The sequence below is a fragment of the Ovis canadensis genome, chromosome X (genome assembly GCF_042477335.2).
Source record: "Ovis canadensis isolate MfBH-ARS-UI-01 breed Bighorn chromosome X, ARS-UI_OviCan_v2, whole genome shotgun sequence".
NCBI lineage: Eukaryota > Metazoa > Chordata > Mammalia > Artiodactyla > Bovidae > Ovis > Ovis canadensis.
In genome coordinates, this window is record NC_091727.1 from 22,947,621 (window position 1) to 22,971,628 (window position 24,008).

Sequence of the window (24,008 nt, forward strand, 5' to 3'; positions counted from 1 at the left end):
CATGTAGTAGCCTATATCAGATGGCCATATTGAATGCACATTAGCATATCAAAAGCTTTTAAAAGTTCCTTTGTAAAGAAATCTATTTAACTCTACCCAGTTCAGCATTTCTGAAATTTGTTTTGGTCATGGATACTTTTTGCTTTTTTGGTGACCCTTATTAATATCCCAAGGAACTAATGTGCTTCTGAATATAGACTGAAAATACCATCCCCAAAATAGGGAAATGGAATCAACAGGATTTGACATTCACTGGATCTGTGTATTGTTGTTGTTGTTGTTCAGTTGCTAAGTCGTGTCCAACTCTTTGCAACCCCATAGACTGTAGCATGCCAGGCTTCCCTGTCCTTCACTATCTCTTGGAGTCTGCTCGAACTCATGTCCATTGAGTTAATGATGCCATCCAACCATCTCATCCTCTGTCACCCCCTTCTCCTCCTGCCCTCAATCTTTCCCAGCATCAGGGTGTATAAACAAAGGGAAAAGGATAATGTCGGGTTAGAAGTTTCATACCTGGCTAAGGAGAAAGAGGAGAAGGATGTTAACCATAACAGGAAACAGATGAAAAAATTTGCAGGAAAAGATTCAGCTGTTGGATATATGCCAGTTGAAATATCGCTGTAATATGTATTTGCAAATCTTTAGAAGGCAGATGGAAATTCAGATTAGGAGTTTGGAAGAGAGGGGAAGTATTGATGTGAACTGGGGATTGGTCAGCATAAAGATGACAAGCCAAACTGTGAGATGGAACTCACTGCCCAAGAACAGTTTATGAAGGTGACAATATCAGAAGTGCTAGAGATAGAATCTTGAGTAATATTAAATTTACAAGGTATATTTTCAGTTAGGTAGACACTGGAAAGCCAGGTTGAGAGGTAGGAGGAGAGGATAAAGTTGTACCGTGGAATTCATCATAGCTGAGAAGAAGGGTTTTGGTCAAACCACACATATTGAGCACCTTTGTCTGTCAGGTACATAGTCAAGGATATAGCAGTGAGGAAACCAACCCCATGCCTTAATGGGGCCTACTGGATTCACATGAAAACCTCAAAATGCATAACCATCTTAAGTATGTTGAAAATACTATTTAAGCTCTGCATGATTGACTTCACTGTGTATATCTGCTGAGAGTTTAGGAAAATGAGGAGTGAAAAGTTGTCATTGGATTTACCTGCTTTGAAGTCGTCATGGACTTTGGTAGAGTGCTGGGACAGAGTCCAGAATGGAGTGGTTTGAGAAGTGAGTAGGAGGTGAGGAAATGAAGTTAGCAAGCATGAATCACTCTTTCAAGTGCAGCAAGAGACAGCAAGTGTAAAGAGCTTTTTAAAGGAGAGCAATGGCAAGAGTTGGAAGGGGAGTGGGGTCAATGAGGCTTTTTTAATATGGGAAAAGACAAGCACATTTCAAAGCTCATGGGAAAGAACTAGTAGAAAAAACTTGAGGACACAGGAGAAGAAGAGATGAAGAAGGAAAGGAAAGCCAGAAGCCAATGGAAGTAATTGTTCTTAGAGGGAGGGTCATGGCCTTGATTTTCACATGAGGGGAGGAGAGAAACGGATGGATGTGGGTATTTTTAGAGATACAGTGGCAGCCAGTTGTGGATAATTTTCATTTGATGGCTTGGGATTTTCTCTGCAAGATACTTAAGGTCAGCAGCTGAAAGTCTTGTCAAGTGCTGAAGACAGTGAGCCTCTGCCATAATAGCTATGGGCTTGGAGGCCAGTTGACAAGGGAATGAAGAGACCAAGTGGTAAATTGGAGGTAGGCTGTCTGGAATTTGGGTATGAAAGTAAAGGGACAATCTCTTCCTCCCTTTTTCTTAAGATGGGCAAAAAGTATCGGGTTGGTGAAAACATTTGTTCAGGTTTTTCTGTAACATCTCATGGAAAAACTCACACGAAATTTTTGGGCAGGCCAATATAAAGAAGAAATTAAAGTGCAAGTGAGAGGCAAGTTGAGAGAGCTCACACTGTTGGCGGTGGTAGTCGCTTAGTCCTGTCAGACTCTGTGACCCCATGGACTGTAGCCTGCCAGGCTCTTCTGTCCATGGGATTTCCCAAGCAACAGTACTGAAGTGGGTAGCCATTCCCTTCTCCAGGGGATCTTCCTGACCCGGGGATCAAACCTGCATCTCCTGCATTGCAGGCAGCTTCTTTACTGTTTAAGCCACCAGGTAGGTTAGAATTCACACTGAGTACATTTAAATTTCAGAAGAATATACATCATATAAAAGCAAGGATTTCTTAACTCCAAGAGTTGTCTGGCATTTGAATGGCTCATCAGAGGAGACTGAAATGACCTTGAATGGTTCAAACAGAGATTGGGATGGTGTGATCTCCAAGGGTGATATGGCCTTAGAATTCCATCACATATCTCAATGGTTTTCAGCACTGACTAACATGGTAGAATCCTGGAGGAATTCAGACATACCATGCCTAGGTCTCACACCCAGGGATTCTCATCCCACTGGTCTGAAAACAGGGTGGCCTACTCGAAACGTGGTCTACATACTGACAGCAACAGCAGCAGCATCTGGGACTTTGTTAGGTCTGCCGACGCCACCAAGGCTCCACCCCAGCTGAGTTGTGTACATATTAAACTCTGAGAAATGCTGGATTGAAGCATGGTATAGAGCAGGGCCAATCATGGGTCCTTTTTAAATTCCCCTAGGAATTTCTAATATCCAACCAGACTTGAGCACCACTGCTACATACAAAATGAGATTCTTTTGCCACTGTCTTAATTAACCTCACATGATAAAATGGCATGGTATTACACACACACACAAAGAGTATATGTAAAAACTGGTGAAATCCAAACATCTGTAGTTAACAGGCTTGTACCAAATCTGTTTCATGCTTTTTATCGTATACTCTGGTTATGTATGATGTTTTCATTAGGGGGAAGCTGAGTGATGGATACATAGGAACTCTGAACTGTAGCTACAACTTCTTGTGAGTCTTAAATGACTTTAAAATAAAAAGTTAAAGAGAAAGCATTTTAAGCTAAGAGAAAGCCTGCCTAGGATAAGAAGCAGCTGTTCTCCATCATCATGTAAGAAATAAACAGGCTCCATCATTCACTCGGAGCGGAGCCATTGGAGGATTTAAAGCGGAGGGATGACAGGTTGGGATTTGTGTTCTAGAAAAATAAATCTGGTGGCAGTTTGGAGGATTGACTTAAAGCAAAAAAGATGAGTTAGGAACCTGTTTCTGTCATTCAGATAGGTGATGAGGGCTAGAACCAAATCAGGAGCAATGGAAACAGAGCACATGAGGATGGACTGGAGAGACAGGCAGGGAAGATCAGCAGGATTTGATGAATGGTTCTAGGATTGTCAACCTTGGCTGCGTGTACCTGCCCTGGAAAGCTTTTTCAGACAGAGATACCCAAGCCTTTGCCAAGGGGTGGTGATGGAAAGGTATGAGGGGAGACCAGGCATGCGAGTTTGTGGACTCCACAGGTGGTTCAGATGGGCAGGGCTGAGAGCAGCTGGCTCCGACTGAGGAGGCGGGAAGTGCAGGGTAAACCTCACAGGTTTTCAATCCAGTCGTGCTGGAACCAACAGAGGATGAGGAGGAGGCAGCAGAGAGACAGCCAGGATAAATTAGGGAGGTAGTCCGTCCTCTCCCGTTTGTTTTGAGTAAAATTTGTAAAACGCTTGAGTTAAAATGTGTAAAGCCATTATCCTTGCAACCTAGCTGTCTTCCCATGGCTTATCTAAGCATATGCTTTTAAATGAAAATAAAACCTTAGTTCAGTCGTTTCTGCCATCCAAACATAACTTCAGCTTATTTAAAAACGACAACAGCAGAAATTAACATAGTGTTGTACATCAATTATACTTCAGTTAAAAAGAAAAACCAACGACAACAGCAACATTCTGTTAACCCCCAATTCTGAAGGATTTATACAAACAAATCTTCAGGAAGCTAGGCTCAATGCTTTGAGAACAAGGTGAGAGTCCTTGTCTTGACTGCTAGTGACCTGTCTACATATTCTGGAATGCCGCTCCTCACCTTTCTCCCAAATCTTTGCAGATACCGCTCTCATTTTCTTCTGAATGAGTCTCTCCTTTGGGGTTGGTGTGGCTGTTTTTTGGAATTCACCCACTCACTCACTACTCCTCGCCCCCCCAATCTCCTGGGCCAACAGGGCAGCAGGTGCAATGAAGCCTCTGCAGTCAGCACTCACTGCTAATAAACCCCGGATTCCAGGGACGGGCTTCAAGGGGCACTCACTATGCCCTCAGAGCTTCGAGTCAGAAGCAGCCAATGGCTAATGGTTTATCTTTCTCAGGGTGACCCCCCCGCAAAGCCACCAGTCCCCATCTCACATAAACAATCTGGAGTTTCCCCACTGAGAGTCCCTTGCTCCCTACTGGGAGCTCTCTGTCTTCATAAACTTGTGTACAAAACACCATGAATATGTTTCCATCTTAAAACAGTCTGGGTTTGCTTTTTTTTTTTTTAGCATTTCTACTTTCCCCATTAAGATATTTCTGCCCCTTTTTGAACTTAAAAAGTTACAAAGCTCACTACTATCCAAAGCTCACTATTATTCCATAATAATGCAGAAGCACCTCGTAACATATAAGACACACACTATTGAGTATAATAGTTATTTAAATGGTTAATGTGAGATAGAAAACACTAAGGTGGCATTTACAGGGCTACTACTGTGTTTATGTCTCAGCTTTCTACTAACTATGTTATTTACAAGGTAACAGTAATGTCTAAGTTTATGCATTTTTTAAATAAACTCACTTAGTTTGAGATCTGAAGGCTATTTTAGATTGATTCTGATGCAGCCACTTCAGCTTGAAAAAGAAGAGAGGAAATGATAGACTGAAAATTTTAAATCTCTTTATTCCTAATTCCAATATCCTATTCTTTCTAGAACTGCCTTTATTAATAACTGCCTGGGTATTCCCTTGAGAGCTGAGCTGGAAAGGCATTACAGTGCTGTTTTGTTTTGTGTTTAAATTGTCACAGCATCTTTACTTTTAGACATAAAAGTACGTACACTCCTTGTAACAGTCATCATCTCTCCCCACATGTTCTGGTTCCTCTTGCTGTGTGTTTGCCTTTCTGTTTGTTTTCTTTTTTCCCCCTGAGTATTTGAGAACTAGGTAGTTCTTCTGCTTGATCACTTCTCAGTATTTAACTAGGTTTCAGGCCATGCAAATGGAAGCTGTTTAATGCATGCTAGTGATGCCAAGGCGATTGGACACAGTGTGTTGGCTTGTCCGGAACATTTCTGTCTAGAGTACTGTGTGCCTGCACTGTGTGGGGCATGCAGCTGCAACAAAGAATAAAACTCAAAGAGCAGAAAGAAGACAGATGTGTCCACACGCAGGGGGACCAGAGAGGACCTCATCTGCATTTCCAGGACAGGCTTCCTGGAGGAGGTGATGCAGGAGCTGAGCCCATCACCCCTCCGAGAAGGGAGGACTGGGGACCACGACCAGGCTGCTTGCTCACTCTGCAGCCCTTTCTGAATCAGCTTCACTTGCTTATTTATTATTCCTGCTCCACAGCACCTTCTCCCCCTAAACAGAGTATTGCTCTAAAAAGTGCCCTGCAGATGCTTCCCGCCTCACATCAAATAAAGTACTGTAGAATATTATGTTTAGTAAACCTTGCCATCATGCCTCCCACAAAAAGAAATGCTATTTCTCATGAAGAATTAAACCCTACATCAGGAGACAGGTGGTAGCTCTATGACAGGAACACTACTAGACAGCCAGGAAGAACATGGGATTTCTAGGCATTAAAACCATCACATGCCTCATGAATAGAAGCTCACAGGTTAAGATGCCAGATTCACATTCTGACTGAGATGTGTTGGACTCTTAGAGGTTCCAACACTAAGAACCTGTGATATGTCTCTCTGCCAGGCACTCTGTCTTCATTGTCCCATTTAGAAATCAACAACACTGTAGATAATAAGCCCATTTTTATGATGTTGAAACTGAGGCTCACGAAGGAGATATGCTCAACATTGTCAAGTGGTCACCAATTTGGCTGGATATGAACACATGTCTGTGTGACCCCAATGTCAGGCTCTTTTTAGCATGCCAGGCTTCCCCTGGAGCACTTCTTTTTGGCTTTCTTTACAGCCAGCCCCACTTGTCTTGAACTTAGATATTCTCTTACAAATCAATAAAGATACAACAACCCTATAACCAAAGGGACAAACAGCTTGAAGGGACACTTTGGGAAAGAGTATAGCCACATGGCTAGTGAGCATATGCAGAGGTGCTCGGCTTCAGACATCATGGAAATGTACCTTAAACCAAAGTGAGATACCACTACACATACCCTCCAGAATGATATAACTTTTAAAGACTGGGAATCCAAGTGTTGCTGAGGATATAGGGCAACTGGAACCTGTATGCATTGATGGTGGGAACTTAAAATTGTACAGTCACCTTGGAAGACTTCAACTAAATATATGCCTACTCTCCCATTCTGAACTTCCACTCCTGGGTCTCTACACCCAGTGGTATGCTGAGGCTGGCTCCTAAAAGCTAACTGGGCACTTCTCTTCCTACATCCTACATCCCCCTGACATTGACCATGGTGGGGGTTGTTTACTAATGGTACAAGTCAGAGCTATTTTTGTTAGAGAACTTACTTTTGCACATTTACTAACACGCCACTGTGTATACCTGAGAGAAATGAGTGCAGATGTCCACAAAAGGACTTTACAAGAATGGCCATTACAGTTGTATTGATAACAACCCTAAAGGTCCACTAATGAGAGAATGAAACAAATGCATTGTTTCATGCAATAAAATACTCTGCAGTAAAAATTAAACTGTAAGCTATAGATAAACACAATATGGATGAATCTTAGGCCACGGTCTGAGTCAAAGAAGGCAGACACAAAAGAGTACAGTTGACCTTTGAACAACACGGGGATTAGGGACGCCAACCCTCGGCATGATTGAAAATCCATGTATAACTTTACAGTTTGACCTCCCAAAGTCGTGGTTCTGCATCCACAGATTCAGCCAACCACAGGTCATGCAGTACTATAGAATATATTGATATTTCCTGAAAAAAACCTGAATGTATGTGGATCCATGCAGTTCAAACCTATGTTATTCAGGGGTCAGCTGTACATAATGCCTGATTCCATTTATTGGAAACTCAAGAATAAGCAAAGGTAATCAATGTTGATAGAAGTCAGAAGAACTTTCCTCTGGGGGTTTGTGCAGGTACTGACCAGAAGGGGCACAAGGGGGCCTTCTGGGTGCTGTGGATGTTCAGTGTCTTGATCCGAGCAATGTTTATATAGGTAGGCACATATAAAATTCATTGAGCAGTCCATTTATGATTTGTACCCATCCCTGTATACAGGTTATGCCTCAATAATGAACAGTGAACACACATACACATTTTATTCAGTGACCCTGTTAATTAAGGCAGACATGACCACCCTCCCAGCAGTGCAGAGTGTTCCCCAGTGGTGAGGACTGACATGAAGGAAAGCTGTCTGAATCTTGGCAGACCAGTCAGCTCAGTTTTACTGACATCCAACATGCCGCCATCATGGAGGCTTTCAACACCTGTCCTGGCAGCGTTGCCGATGCATGAAGAATTTGCCTCCACCAGCACATCCTCCCCAGGCACATCACTGCCTGGGAAGGAATCCAGTGAACACATCAGCTGTCTCTCCCACACACCTACCTCCGTGAGAGCAGAAATCCAGAAATGTAAAGATAGAGACTCTCATCCAACTTGGGCAATATTCCAACACTTGCTGTCAACAGAGAACACTGAAGCCCAAGACCTCACCTGCTAAGATGTTCTAGAAGGATGCAAAGAGGCTGTTAACTGTGTCTCCGAGTGGTCTTATTTTTTTTTCAAATAAAGAAATGCCTGCTTCCTTTATCATCAGCAAGAAGAAAGATGAGAGAGCATGTCATCTCATAGCTCTCCATTCCTGGCAGGATGCAGGCCTTGTCCTTTCTTGAGGGGTTATGGTGCATTCTTGTCATCAATATACCTGGGACTCAACCTTAATGATAAGACTGGACTATGCCCCAGACAAGGGAGAAGTGCTGTTGGCAGCATCCAGACATTGACATTTATGAACACAGCAGAGCCCCTTGAGAAATGTTTGCTGCATACCTACTGCACACAAGTTGCCAACATCAAAGAAATGTTTCCACCATCAAAAGACAATATGAAGAGAAGCTCAAAAGATCATGAATTTACTCCCTAAGGGTTGAGTTTTGACATAACCAATTCTTGAATATACAGGAAACTGGGGGTTGGGTGGTTTTAGAATGGTGCGGTGTTTTGAGGATATTAGAAAACATTAATTCCAGAGGCTTTGAGCATTATTAGGATTGCTCTGTCCTCTTGAAGGATTTTGTTTTGTTTTCTGGCAGTGCAGTGTGGCATCTGGGACTCCCTTCCCCCAACCAGGGATCGAACCCATGCCCCCTACATTGGAAGTGTAGAATTTGAACCACTCGATCACCAGCTAAGTCACTTTGAGCATTATTAGACGTCTTGGTTTGGGGGTCCCCCAGAAGCAGACCTTAAATCAAGTTGTTTTTGTTGTTGTTCTTGTTCAGTCACTCAGTTGTGTCCAGCTTTTTGTGACCCCATGGACTGTAGCACACCAAGCTTCCCTGTCCTTCACTATCTCCTGGAGTTTGCCCAAACTCATATCCATTGAGTTGGTGATGCTATCTAACCATCTCATCCTCTGTCATCCCCTTCTCCTCCTGCCTTCAGTCTTTCCCAGAATCAGAGTCTTTTCCAGTGAGTCAGCTCTTCATATTAGATGGTCAAATTATTGGAAATCAAGTAATCAAGTAAAGGTAGTTTATTTGGGAGTTACAGGGCAACCAGAAGGGATGCAGGGTAGTGAGACAAAGGGGAAGGAGATTCAAAGGGCATGTGATCCAGCGGATCATGGCAGGTTCTTTACCACTGAGCCACCTGGGAGAGGTGCCCTTCCCTTAATATCCAGTATTTCTCACATCCTAGAACTCCATGCAGATTTTGTTATTGCCTCACTGCTTGTCTGTCTCCCATAGGGTGGATATTCTCTGAGGGGAAAGCCATATCTATCTGGTGTCAGCAAGGTTCGTGTAGGTTGTTGTTGTTATTTAGTCGCTCAGTCATGTCTAACTCTTTTTAACCCCATGGACTGTAGCTCACCAGGCTCCTCTGTCCATGGGGATTCGCCAGGCAAGAATACTGGAGTAGGTTGCCATTTCTTTCTTCAAGATATCTTCCCAACCCAGGGATTTAACCCATGTCTCTTGTGTCTCCTGCATTGGCAGGCATGGATGAAGCCATATCTATCTTGTTCACATAGCTTGATGTAAGATTTACTAACAGTGACTAAAACATATGTATTAAATGGCTGAATGGGAAGATCCTTCATCACCTGGCCCATCTTCTCTCCATATTTGTATTTCATTGCACCCCCACCATGGCTACACACAAACAAATACACACATCCCATCATGTTAGACTCCCTGTACCCCTGTTACATCCTTTGGCTACTCCTATCACAGAATTGTAACACTTCATTCTACTAACCAATTCTGAGAATCTTTCTAAAGTCCTTCCACTAGACTCTAAGTTTACTGAGGGTAAAACTACATCATAATATTCTTTACCTCCCCAGGGCTTATATTAATGTCCAGCATAGTGTAGAGACTTAGTACCTGTTGAGTAGATGGCCCATTGCTCTAATTGGTGATCAAATGCCTAAGACTTTCTCTCTATGACCTCTAACTCCCAACAAAGAAAAAATTCTCTGGCCTCCCACCTGCCACCTGCCTGAGACTCATCACAGACTTCACATCTGGGAGCCATTTAGAAACTTTATCAGCCAAGTCTGTGAGCCACTGTTGGCATATTACATCAAGACAGAATCACCCAGAGTGACACCTTTGGACATAAAAGCAACTTCTGCTCCTGGCTGGATGAAGCCACATGTCACTGAGACAACCAAGGGGAAGTGCTCTGTGGATTCCAGAAAGGTCAGTGTGCTCAGGGCAGGTGGATGGAATGTTCTAAGGGTGCTGCAGATGCACCCTGCCTCTGCAGTAGTGAAAAGAACTAGGCTACGTGAGAGGTGAATTGTGTAAAACATCAGAGCCTTGACGTGGATGGAAGGAATTCGCAACACTGGGAAGGGAGGTGTGATTGGAAGTAGTTAAGAGACAGAAGGAGTTTCTCCAGATTCCCAGAGGCCTGTCTGATGAAAGGATAGCATCACATGCAATAGTCTAGGTTCCATCAGCAGTGATGGGTCTGCAAACCAAAGGACTGCCATCTCAGTACTTCCCTTGTGGTCCAGTGGTTAAGAATCTGCCTTCCAATGCAGGGAAAATGGGTTTGATCCCTCGTCAGGGAACTAAAATCCCACATGCTGCAGGGCAACTCTACCTGCATGCTACATCTCCTGAACCCACGCACTCTAGAGCCTGCGTTCTGCAACAAGAGAAGCCACTGCAATGAGAAGCCTACATGCTTCAGTGGAGAGCTCATGCACCACAATGAAGACCCAACACAGCCAAAACAAAAAACCAAAGGACTGCCATTTTACAGCCATTGTGAGGCATAAATAGATGAAGTAACATCAATGCTCACATCCTCTGAGACTGCACAAGTAGGGAGAACATTCTGCTTTGCTTATGATGATCCCACTCTGTGCCTGGTGTTCCTGTGAAATTACTGCCCCTCTCTTGCACTCCCAAAAGTGTTCTAGTTTGCATGGTAAATTATATGGTCACCCTACCCATGGACAGCATTAACAGCAGGGCCAGAATCTTTGAACAGACATGATGCTGGATATAGGTACATGGGAGTTTTTTATATTAGTCTCTCAACTTTTCTGTGTTTTAAAAAAACTTTTCCCTCTCCAGAAAAAGAAATCCAACAACCAAAAACACTAGAAAAACTTCAAACTACTCTATAATTAAGCATAACACATAATTATTTCAGAACCCAATCTCTTCTACCTAAATTGTTTCTCTGCGTTTATATTTTGTAGATTATAGTCTAACCATATCCATTTGTCTAATGAGGTCAGCCATTTGTCTGCAGTGTGTAAGTGACAGGATTAAATTCAATGTCATCTGTTTATTTAAGATGGAAATGATATGCATGTAGCACAGTAGCCTTTGGGTACAAATGAAGTATCATTCAATGTCACCAGAGAAAATATAAATCATCAAGAAGGAACAAACATTGAAGGCTCAGGTGGCATGGCTTTGCTGGGCTTCCTTTATGTGCCAGGGAGACAGGATGGAGCGAAACAGAGTCCCTGCCCTCACGGAGCATTTATATTCTGATGTTAAACTGCCTTTGGGGAGGGAAAATACTCAAATCCTGTAGGAACCCCCAGCTACAACCTGATGTTTTGCAAAAAAATCCCCCAATTGCCAGCTCTTTCCATAAATATGTTCTGTAATTTATTTTTTTTCTTTTTCCACGCGTGTGTGTATGTATGGGGTAGGGGTGGGGTCACACAGAAAACATACAGGATGCAAAGGATGCTATCTGGACTGATGAGACACTTGTTTCTTCATATACCTGTGGTGCTCATCTCCAGCTCGGGGCAATGTGCCTGTGACTGGGACCAAGAATGTGGCTTCCCTCTGAAGTCTCTGTCACAGATACCTGGCATTCACTGGGCCTCACTGGTCAGTAAACGTTGGGGTCCTGCTGCTCAGTCATGTTTGACCCCTTGACTTTGTTACATCATCATCACTTTTAATTCATAGTTGCTGCTAACCATGTCATCCTGTGGCTTGACTGTGCTTAGGCCTAATACCACTAAACAGGTTTATCAATATTCAGATGGTCAAAGCAGAGAGAAGAGGGATAAAGTCTTGACACTGTCAAAAGAACTCCCATGAGGGGACAATTTTCTGAGCCCAGAATTTCAGTCTGGGCCGATCCTCTTACTAAATGTGTGCATGTGCTCTCAATCATGTCCAACTCTTTGCGACTCCATGGATTATAGCCTGCCAATCCGTGGGTCCTCTGTCCATGGCATTTTCCTGGCAACAGTACTGGAGTGGGTTGCCATTCCCTTCACCAGAGGATCTTCCCGATCCTGTGTCTCCTGCATTGGCAGGTGGATTCTTTACCACTAAGCCACCTGGGAAGCCTTACTAAATGTGTGACTGTGGGCAAGTTACCTAAGTTCCTTGAGGCTCAGTTTCCTCCCTGTAAATTCAGTATAGCAGTGACCTCTTACAAAGCCCAACCCTTTGCAGGCAATTAACACCTTTTAGTTTCCTTCTTTTGCCCACCCACCATAGAGCCTAGTTGGATGCTCATGGTAATCTAACTGGGAGCTAACATGGAAAAGGTGGAGTGGTTTTAGGCTGGGAGCTTATCTGGAATTAGGGAGTCCTAACTTATAAACATGTACCATCCAGGTCTTAAGATATTTGTACTGATGCATGCTATTAACCCTGTTTACTCTTTAGTCTCTCAGCACAGATGTGAGCAAAACTCTGTCACCTATACATTTCATTGACTATATTGGGTTGGCCAAAAAGTTCCTTTGATTTTAAGTAAACATAAAAGACATTTTTTGTGTTCACCAAGAACTTCATTGAACAATATATTCAGTAACTGAATGAACGTTTTGGCCAACTTTTCAAGAACAACTGAGAAAGTTCTATGGGTTAAAGAAAAATATTAAGGGAGACAAGTCAAACCAGAGGATAGAAAAGGGGTTTTTCGCTGGCTCATTTTCATTTTTGCTAACAAACCTCTACTGGATACCACTTGTGTGTCAGAGACCATATTGAGTAGTTTATATTCAGTTTCTCAATTATCCTCTAGCAACCATAAGGAGATGGGTCCTATGACTGACCCCATCTTACTGATGAGGAAGCTGAGGCACAGGAAGAGCTACTAACAGCTTAGTGTTCAGGATCCCACATCTACTAAGAGTCACGGCTGGCAATTGCACCCACACTAGGCCACCAACATTCACACCTCCCAGAAAGGTCAAAGCCCTGGCAAGCTGAATCACAGAAACTGTCATGGCATCAACCCATTTGCTCTGTAGGACCTCTTTTCAGATCCCCAAAAGGAAGGAAACATCCCTGTGACTTTTAAGGTCAGTAGCTTTGTAAGGTCAGCAGATTGGGAGACAGAGAAAAAAAATATTTCAGGAAGAAAAACTGCTATCAAGTAGCACACTCTTTCATGAACTAAATCAAGTACTCACTCTGGCCCACCGTTCAGGAGTGCCATCACCACGTCAAAAGGTGAAACTTCTTCCTTGCTCCGTGCCCCTTAGAAACAGTGAATCCTTTGAAGGAGAAAAACAATTGTCAAAGATCTCATCTGATGGAGACACTTGCTCATCATTTTGTAGATTTAATGTTGTTATTAATTATCTGCAGTTTCAAATATTTCAAGGGTATGGGTTATATGGCATTTTTTCTCTTAAGATAAATCTGCTAAAAGCATGCATTGCAGTTGCATGCAGGGACTCATGGCCACAGTATCTGCAAGCCTTACTTCTCCTCATGTAAAAGGGAATGAGTTGATATTCTACCTGAAACTGTTGTCTTTTTCCTAAAAGCCTGTCCTGCAACCACCAAACTGGCCCTTGGAAACCAAATATAAATCTGTTCCCCCCTCCCCACAGGGAGCTCTGGTTCTGACAGGACTTTTGGAAAGGAGGAGGGGCTAGAACGGGGAAAGAACAGACCCTCACTGAAGGTTAGTTAGGTGAGCCACATAAAATTGCCAACACTGACCCACTCTTTTATCTATAGAAGTAGCAACTTCATATGGTTTAACCCAATATTGAATGCTAGATCAGACACCTTTTATATGTTATCACATTTGATCTTCACAACGATCCTATGAGATCAGGTTTATCCCCCCTTTACAGATAATGAAACTGAATTAAATGCCTAAAGTAGCTGTCTTAGTTTGGGTTACCCCCAAAGTTGTCGCAGAGTCAAGAAATTGATGCGAGTAGTATCTTGGAATACAACTTTGTAAAGCTCTGGTCAGAGAATGGCTGCGTAAGACAGGGAAGGGAAGAGGTGAGTTATGGGGACACTGTCCAGCTGGTGGCTCTGTGGGCAACTGGAGCCCAATCCCACTGGGAAACTCCAGGAGCCAATGAGGAACATATGCCACAGAGTCAACCCACCTTGGGGACAAGGGAGCTGGGCTGTTTATACACAAACTGTTTTTAGTCATCAATCCAGGCCTCTTGGGATTGGGACAGTATGTTAATACCTCATTATTTCCACAGCAGGCTGGAAAGAGGGCTGGTGTGCACTGAAGTGGTAAGGAGACAGGGCAGCTATCTGTGTTTGCTATGGTCTCATAGCTAGAACAATAGACAGGGTATGAACTGGTGGTTTTCTGACCTCATGTCCTTCCCCACTAAAGCACAAGATATCAAATCACAGGAAATATCACAAGCTCCAGGAAAACTGGGAATCAATTTTAGGGTTGTAGCTGGACAGCTAGAAGACAATCAGCACTCCATGCTTCCCTGCTGAAGAATAACTACATGTGTGTGGCCCTCCAGAATTTACAAAATGCATGCAGATCTATCACCTCATGGACCCTCATCATGCCCATGAGACAGACTAAAATCTACTCACTCACAAGATTATTATAGTCACGTGTATATTATATAACTATTGAGTATACATTCCAGGAACTATCCTAGGTAATAGAGAGGTAGAAGTGGACCAAAGAGATAAACACTCCAGCATGGTAAAACACCAATTCTAGTGGGGCCAGCAGAAAAAAGAAACAAAGGGGTGCATCATGGAATGCCATATCATAACAGGTGTCATGAAAAACTTAAGCCAAGATGGTGATGGCCAGGGACACTGTTGTTGTTGTTTTTTTTTTAATTCAGGCTGAGGTCAGAGAAGATGATTAAATTTGAGGAGGGAAGTGAAAGAAAGATGTTCCAGGCAGAGTCATGACCAAGGCCATATAACTAGGGCACCATGAGATACGAATCCGGAGAAATCACCCAGGGCAATGTCTCATCTTGCTGGCTACAGTCAGGACTTGGACTTTTGCTCTCAGCATGATGAGGAATCACTGGAGAATTGAGGGCAGCGAAGTGGCATGGTATATGTTTTCAAAAGTTCATTTTTTATTTATCTCTAACTCATGTGGCCAACAAGAGCCAGAACAGGGACCCAAATGGAATTCTTCTGACTTCCAATCCAGTGGTTTTCCCACTTAAGTTCACAGTTGTTCTCCATACCTAGATGTCCTTGGTGTTCTTTTTGTTTTCCTGTCCCTTGCATAGTTATTTGTGATCTCCTGACCAAATCCTAAAACTGTTGTTGCCAGTTCCCCAGGCATTTGGCTCTTTGGGACTTCTCTTTGCCTCTTAGCCAATCAGCTTTAATATTCTCCCATTTCTGAGAGTGTCCTGTTCTCTTAGAGTTACCTAGCAAAACTCATGACCCACAAACTTGCTCAAGCAGAGTTTAAGCTTGACCATGAAAGTCAAGTAAGAACAGCAGGATTCAAAAATAACCACTCTAATCAGAAAGTTTAACTTTACAGATTTCCAGGAGTCTTCCTATCAAGGAATTTTAATAGTCAAGAACAAATCAAATTTCTTCCCAGGCTATGGGGAAAAAAGAGAGTATTGAACCTGTGGTTCATTGCATTCTTTCTCATCCAGAGCAACGTGGAGTCAGGCAAAAGTCACAATGAGATACTGCAGTTGTCTTTTCCTTCATCATGACTATATTTTGTTTTGAAAATCTCAGATTTATTTGCTTCAAATCCAGAGCTACAGTGTCTTTCCAGTCAGAGCTGCAAAGACAAAACAACCTGTTCAGGGAATTATAATGTGGGGCTTTTAAAAGTGTCAGTACCCACAGTACAGTGTTTACCCCCTGGTAAAACAAGGAGAAAAACAGAAACATTCCACTCTCTCAGACCTGCACTGGCTCTGCAGTACTGACAAAGGTGACCATTTGTCTCCTGTCACTGGAGCTGGTCAGCATGACAGCGGGCACGCATGGGTAGAGGAAGCGTGTGGATAGACAGTCATTTGTTTAGCTATATCCACAGCTTAAATTCGGTATCCTCTGAACTTGTTATGTTTCAAAGGCAGAATGATATTTCTGTTCACTTATTAAGGGATGACTAACTTGCTTTTGGCTGCACTACAAATGAATCACAGTAACAATCCCCAACTTGCGACTGATGTTCTGATGTAATGCATTTCTATTAAAAGAAGAGGAAAGAGAGTGGGTGAGAGTGAGATCATGCAGCTACAGAACAGAACACCAAGGGAACTAGCGTAATTGATGAACTGCAGCGACCAGACCCATCCACTTCAAGGTGTTTTCTTGTGTCCTGGGGGAGAACACCTTGCCAGTCTGTTCCTACTCCCTTAACAGGGGCAGAATATCAACCTTGATCAAGGCATGGAATGTGGAGGGGTTCAGTGAATAAAATGCTTCACTTGGGGGTGACATCCTGATATTCCTTGAAAGCATTCTGAAGCAATTTTGATCTTGTGTCACTTCGAAGGAAGTATTTGGGGGCAAATAATATAGGTTAGGTTAGTCAAGCAAACCAACAATTTCCCCTTTTCAACTATTTTCCCGTGAGCAGCTTATTTGGGAGTAGCAAAAGGAGGGAGCAGCAAGGTAAGATAGGGAAAGGAAGGGAGCCCATAAAGGTGGTGTCACCAGACTGATACCCCTGGGGACCTGTACCCTCCTCACAGCCTCAGTGCAGCTGAGCTTTCTGGGGGACAGCAGAGGGTGTTAATTGCCCTGCCTGGCAGGATGGCCTTCCACCTTTGTCTGTCCCCCCTTTTCAACATGAAACAAATACAAAAAAAGCTGGAAGGTGTCAGAAGAGCTCTTCTGAACCCACAGGTATTTTTCCTATGTTAATTACCACTCAGGAGCAGACACTTCCTCCCGGATCCCTCTGTACTCTCCTCGACAAGGTGCCCCTGCTGTCTTCTGAGGAAGATCTGCCTGTGCCAAGGAGAGGCAGAGAGGAAATGAGACTCTGGCCTGTCGTGCCCAGCAGCCCACACTGGCTTTGTCCCAGGCTCTGGCAGAAGGGGATTATAAGAGTCAGTGCCTCCCCAGCCCGGGAAATCACTCAGAGGAGGGAATTTTTTTTTTTCTCTCCAGTAAACCTATTTTTCCCTACCATGTGGTTTTCTTTCTGGGTTTCATCTACTATCAGATCTGTCATTGACCTAAAAAGTACTTCAGTGTGTTAAAAAAGCATACTTCAAGCAGCTGTAATAAATCTCAAATTGATATTTATGGAGTTAACTTTCTCTTGCTGAGGATCTGATTGTATACTTTGTGGATGTCACTCATCTTAGAATTATGTCATGTTAGAACCAAACGGTCTGTCCTCAGAGATTAGTGGGACCAACCTCCGTTTTTTACTGAAAAATCTGAGATATGAAGTAGAGTGACATTCCTAGGGTCTCTGACATTCCTATCTCAGCAGCAAAAGCCAGATTTCAACTCAAAACTTATTACTGAATTCCATTATGCCCCACAGTCTCTTTGCTTGGTAAGTCTGTTTTAAAAGTTTTCTTTGGCAACTGAAGAGGCTGGATGGAGAATAAGCAAAGTCAGTAAATTCAAACTCATCCTTCATTACTTGTTCACATCACCACATTCGGTTGCTGCCTAAACATGAAGTTGGCTCTTTGGATTATTTCTGGTCTCTCTCAATGGACCCCATAAACCCAGGTGCAGCTGCCCCGCAGCTCAGTCACATCAAGGCGGGTCATGTGAACCAGGTGGGCAGACAATTCTTCATTCTTCCCCACATCCTCTTCAACCTTACTAAAGTTCTAAAGCTGTCCTGGTCTAGATTCTCTAGGCCTCAGTTGCTCCAGTTATAACATGAAAATAATGATTTAACCATTTCCATAGAGTCTTGTATTTAATAAAATTTGAAAACTGTATAGACAGTACTAAGCAGACTAGTTACTATTACTATCATCATTCTTAACCTGAAGGGTAATGAGAGCAAAGAATATAACAATTTAAACAGAGCCTTAGAATGAATCTCAATTTAACATTCAGTCTGGCCTCTTTGAGGGGCTTCCCAGGTGGCTCAGTGCTAAAGAATCCGCCTGCCAATGCAGTATATATGGGTTTGATCCCTGGGTTGGCAAGATCCCCTGAAGAAGAAAATGGCAACCCACTCCACTATTCTTCCCTGGGAAATCCCATGGACAGAGGAGCCCAGTGGGCTACAGTTCATAGGATCACAAGAGTCAGACGCAACTGAGCACACACATGTACAAACACTGGCCTCTTTGGCAGCAAATTACAATAAACATATTGTGATCAAGACTGACACTGGATTATGCTTTGCTAGAGTGATCAGCATTGTCTATTGTTAGGATCATTCCTTTGTTTTGGACATCAGATCTTTTATGTGATTTCCCATATGTAAGTGTGAGCACCCTAAATTCATGGAATTTATCCTATTATTGACAACAGAGTAGATTTGATGAGTACTTATTGAATGTGTGTTGAGTGAATAATCTAAAAACTTATACAGAGTTATAGAAACGGATTCTATGTTGAGCCACATGACAGATCCAGACTATATTAAGGGTCAGGACTGTTACATCATGATGTTTCCCTCTCCTTTTCTTTTCCAAGCGTCTGTAACTAATAATAAGCTTGCAGCAACTGAGACTGTCCATTCTGTAGACTGAAGTGTGTTGTAACCATTTCACTATCATGCTTTGATGTTTTCCTATCTTTCTTTCCCTCTTCTGCCCCTAAGAGCAAAATTTTATTTAAAGGCTAAGATGAAGTCACTGTAAGCTAACTTGTCATCATTTTCATCTTGCTTTTCTTTTCCGGTACAGAAATTTAAAGTAAGTATAGACCAATGACGACAACACATAGCTGTGATCTCTGGTTTCTATTCTCCCCTGTGAATGGACTAAGATCATCTACTAATGTGTCTGCTGTCCTGAGTGGGGCTCCTTTAGGAAAGTAAATCTGGGCATTCTAAAACACTATACAGGAAGAAGTCCAAGTAGCATGTGCAGTGTGTCTGCCCATGGCTCCGGGAAGAGCCACACACACTCCAGAAGTCCCAGGAGGGAATCTCCACTCTCCTTTCCCAAGCCTCCCACTATCCACTCCCCTCTTACCCCCAGGAGAATCACGCAGACGCCCCCTGCCAGGTGGGTGGCTTCAGCCAACACCCCGTCTCTGGCTGCTTTGTCACCCAGCATGTCCCTGCCACTGAGAAGCGAGAGTGCCACATGTTCTACCCACCTGACCTTCAGAAATTCAAAGCAGGTGAACCCCACAGAAGCTTTGGTACTGAGAGTTAAGAAACCTCCCCTCTCTAATTTCACTGAGGTTCTCATTTTCCAAGCCTCCCTCCTATGTGCTGGTGATACAGGGGTTAACAGCGTGTCTGCTTTCTTTGGTCTGTGGTCCCAGGGGTCCCAGAGCTGCCAGATCACTAAATGGTTTACAACTCCCCACCTAGCGTGGCATGGTCGCCTCAGAGAATGGATGGAAAATATCCCCTTGCTATAATTGGGTTCAGCCCTGTGGCTTAACACCATCTTATTTGGCAATCTTTTTCTCTTGACATATTTAGTAATCACTCCAAGGGAGATTTATTAGACCGTTCATGGGAACAAACAATGCACTAAATATTACACATATGCATGCTTTCAATACCACTCCTTTTCTAGCATATTCTGAATCTTTTCCCCAAAGTCTTTCTTTTAACTCCCTCTTGTCACTAAATTCCTCTTGGTTCTTCCCTCCTCCTCAGTAACCTTTCATATTTGGGAATTTTCTTTTTTAGTTAGGAGTTCTTTTAATCAAAACTCACTGGACCAAGCTTAGAACACACTCTTGGTGTGTCTAAACACACTCTCAATGTTTAAAACCATTTGAGTCATTCTGCTCCTCATCAATCCCAAAGCATCAAAACAAAAATTTAGTATATGGTTAGAGTTTGGTGAAAACAGTCTCCTAGGTATCTCTGGGACATCAACTGTGTGTGTGTGTGTGTGTGTGTGTGTGTGTGTGTGTGTGTGTAGGAAAGGCCTCAGAATATTTCAGCCAAATGTAATACAGTGAAGTGTTTCCTGAACCTCAGGGTTGTGGCCTATGAGGAGATGTGAGGGAGGAGACACTGAGAATTAGGATTAACAACTCATGCTCTGCACAAATTAAAGGACTTTGATAGCTGGTGCCCCTCAGACATTTTCTAAAACCATAATCAATATCCCATTCACCCTGCCACAGGCATGCACAGCAAAATGTCTTGGCAAATAAACCAGCTACAGCAGATTTCCAAGCAAATCTATCAGGGTCATGGAGACACTCAGAAGGTTATGAATCACAATGGTGCAGCAACAGTATGGCAACTCTGGGTGTGAGGCTTTCATTCCCTTTCTGTGGGGAGTGTTCTCCACTCACCAGGTGTGGAACAATGGCCAGCTCTACTCAGGAGAGTGCTCTGCACTCGGCATGGTCCTAGGTGTGCTCATGTAATTCTCACAGCCACCACTGGCCTCATTTTGGAAACTGGCCTCATTTCACAGGGAGAAGGCCTTACTTTCTCACCTTAGACCATAGAATACACATGTTCCTATATATCTGAACTTGATGGAGCACTTGTAATTTCTTAGGGGTGAGGTGGTGAAAGCCCCAAATCAGGATTTATCCAGCTGCTGGCATTGCCAACCTGGAGGTGTCTGGTGAGGAGCTAGGAGGACAAGTATTAGAGCCAGACTGCCTAGGGCAGCCCAGCTCTGTGCAACTTTGGGCAGGTGACTTGGCCTCTCTGTGCCTCAGTTTCCTCATTTGTAACACAAGGCGGGTACTTGTACCTACTGCAGTTTCTTGTAAGGATTAAATGACATGATCTGTAGGAAGGGCATGGAACTGTGCCTGGTATGTAGTAGGTGATGTTACATGAGTGTCTGTATTCCCACGGGCACCTGGATCACAGGCATACAGAACCAGGGCATGGCATGTTTGACTTGGGGCAAGCTTTACAGAATAAATCCTGCTGTACTTCCTTAGCATGACTGCCCTGTACCCCAGCCAAGCTCTGCAACTACAGCTCCCTTCCTATAGAAGCAGGACTATGAGGATCCTCAAGGTGAACTGCTTGTCTTGTATGCCTCAAAGTGATTGCACTGAATGGGGAAAACATTTCACTGCCCTCCAAATCAGCCACAAGGGATGGGCCTACATAGGACCTCTGTGCTTAATTCACTTTTGCCATTATATTTTCAAGGAGGAGACTGAATGGTAGACCTGTTGAGATTCTCAGATAGTTACAGACCCACTGAAGCACACTTAAAGAACACAACATGGAGAAATAATGCTGTGCTTCTCCAACTTTTGTATCGGCCTCCCTTGGAGGGCTTGTGAAAACCCAGATTCCTAGGCCCCACCCCAGAGAGTGTGACTTACCAGATCTGAGATGGGGCCTGGGAACTTTCATTTCTGACAAGTCCCCAGGTGGTGCTGATGCTGCTGGTCCAGGGACCACACTAGGAGGCCCTCGAGTCAGATGGGTGTCCTACATCCTTACTACTCAGTTCTGATGTAAGGTCCTAACATTTCATTTGAACTCTTTAGCTTGGAGATGGCATGAGTGACTCCCTTTCCCTTCCCCTACAAAAAAAAATAGAGACCTTTGGGTCCACAGAGCTGTCAGTTAGGAATGTCTTATTTTTGGTCATCAACACTGACTTTCATTTTTTTCCCCATAGTTGCATGCTGCTGTGACCAGGATCCAGGTTCCAAGGCCTGGATTTAATTACACATTTGCTCACATCTGTATCCTGAATAATGATAAGACTTGCATTGTGGATGACATCGTGCATGTCCTAGAGGAGCTAAAGAATGCTCGGGCCACCAACCGGACCAATTTTGCTATCACGTACCCGATCACTCACTTAAAAGATGGGAGGGCAGTTTATAATGGGCACCAGCTGGGAGGCGTCACTGTGCACAGCAAGGATCGAGTGAAATCCGCAGAGGCCGTCCAGCTCACCTACTACCTGCAGTCCATCAACAGTCTCAACGACATGGTGGCGGAGAGGTGGGAGTCCAGCTTCTGTGACACCGTCCGACTGTTCCAGAAATCTAACAGCAAAGTCAAAATGTACCCTTACACATCCTCCTCGCTGAGGGAAGACTTCCAGAAGACCAGCCGTGTATCAGAACGTTACCTGGTCACCAGCCTGATCCTGGTGGTCACCATGGCCATCCTCTGCTGCTCCATGCAAGACTGCGTCCGCAGCAAACCCTGGCTGGGCCTGCTCGGGCTGGTGACCATAAGCCTCGCCACCCTCACTGCGGCTGGCATCATCAATCTGACTGGTGGGAAATACAATTCCACCTTCCTGGGAGTCCCTTTCGTCATGCTAGGTAATTATTGTCCTTTTTTTTTTCCTTCTATTTCCTCCTTCTTGTGGTGGTGACAGGGTTCCTGAAAGGCTAGGAGCAGCTGTCTAACAACTTTGTTTCATTTATAGCATCTTCCTTTAGTCCAGAAGCCCTGGGACAAATTCTGTAAGGTGGTGCTGGGTCTCAAGAAGCAACCTTATCTGGTTGATGTGCCAGAAGCCCAAAGCCCTGGCTTCTAGTCCTGGACCTCCATGAAGTAGCTGTAGATATTAATTTAAATTCAGCAGATATTAATATCTGTGTACCAGTGTTTTAGGTCGGGCTTCCCCAGGAGCAGACCCTGAGACAAGGATCTGGATACAAATAGTTTATTGGGGAGGTTAGCCCGGGAGACCACAACCTGGAAGCAGGGACATGAGACGGGGAAGGAAGACAATCTGAGGTATGTTAATCAGCAGGTTACCACTGTGGGCATCTGTGGTTCAGCCCCACTGGGGACCTTGGAGAGACCTCAGAGGTGTCCTTGAGGGGTGAGGACTCTTTAAGCTGCAGTATGGACCCAGAAACCCTATGTATGATTCATTGAGGGTTCTCCCCTGGGTCATTAGCTCCCTAGCACTTCCTGGGAAAGACTGATCACATTCCTGAAGCTGGAGAAATCTCTCAGGTTACCAGTATTTGGAGTAAGAAGGCTTCTGTGAGCTCAAGAACGAGGACTTGGAGGGCCACGAGTGGGGCACCAACAGTGTCCACCAGCCCTTGGTTTCCCTACCCGATGGGCAGGGTGGATGCGAACATCACACGGAAGGATATGGTCAGTAGACAAGAACTCTGAAGGCAACAAGCTAGACATAAATAGGAAGGTAACTTTTTCTTGTCTTTGCTATGAACTCAGGAGAATATTTTAAAATGAATCCTATTATGTAGTCTCTTGGGGGCTGCAGAAATTTCCTCATGGAGATTCTGGTATATGTAAAGCCACAGTGCTCATAATATAATGTCAGTTGCTCTGTCCATCTGATATTGATGATGGCAGAGGTCCAGCAAGCCTGGTACCGAGTTTCTCATGGGCCAAGGACCCAAACACTTAGCTTCTCCCTCTTCTTTGGCAACTTCTCATCAATTCCTTTAGCAAAATTAAAATGTCATTTGGAATCAGATACTGACATGACAAATGAAGTGGCATTTCTAACTGGCTGAGAAATAACTCTGATTGAGTTCATTAGTATGCCTGATGCCCCGTTTAGAGGTAGTAGGAAAAAAAGGAATTTACTCAGGACATCTTAACTGCATGATGGTTAAATGATAATACACAGGGGCTGGTGGGGCCACAGAATTATGTGCTGCCCTCCATGCTCTGCTCTGGTAGCTCAGCTGGTAAAGAATTCGCCTGCAATGCAGGAGACCTCAGTTCAATGCCTGGGTCGGGAAGATCTGTTGGAGAAGGGATAGGCTACCAACTCCAGTATTCTGGACTTCCCTGGTGGCTCAGCCAGTAAAGAATCAGCCTGCAATGCGGGAAACCTGGGTTTGATCCCTGAGTTATTCTGGCCTGGAGAATTCCATGGATGGAGATGCCTGGCAGGCT

At 43.9% G+C, this 24,008-nt stretch overlaps 1 protein-coding gene across 1 annotated transcript in view; it reads left to right on the plus strand.

Annotated features, from left to right (window-relative positions):
* PTCHD1 (patched domain containing 1) overlaps positions 1–24,008 on the plus strand; it is a 54,840-nt gene that overhangs the window by 15,795 nt on the left and 15,037 nt on the right. The window contains exon 2 of the mRNA XM_070289859.1: positions 21,781–22,441. Coding sequence (XP_070145960.1) covers positions 21,781–22,441 — 661 coding nt within the window. The remainder of the gene's footprint in view (positions 1–21,780; positions 22,442–24,008) is intronic.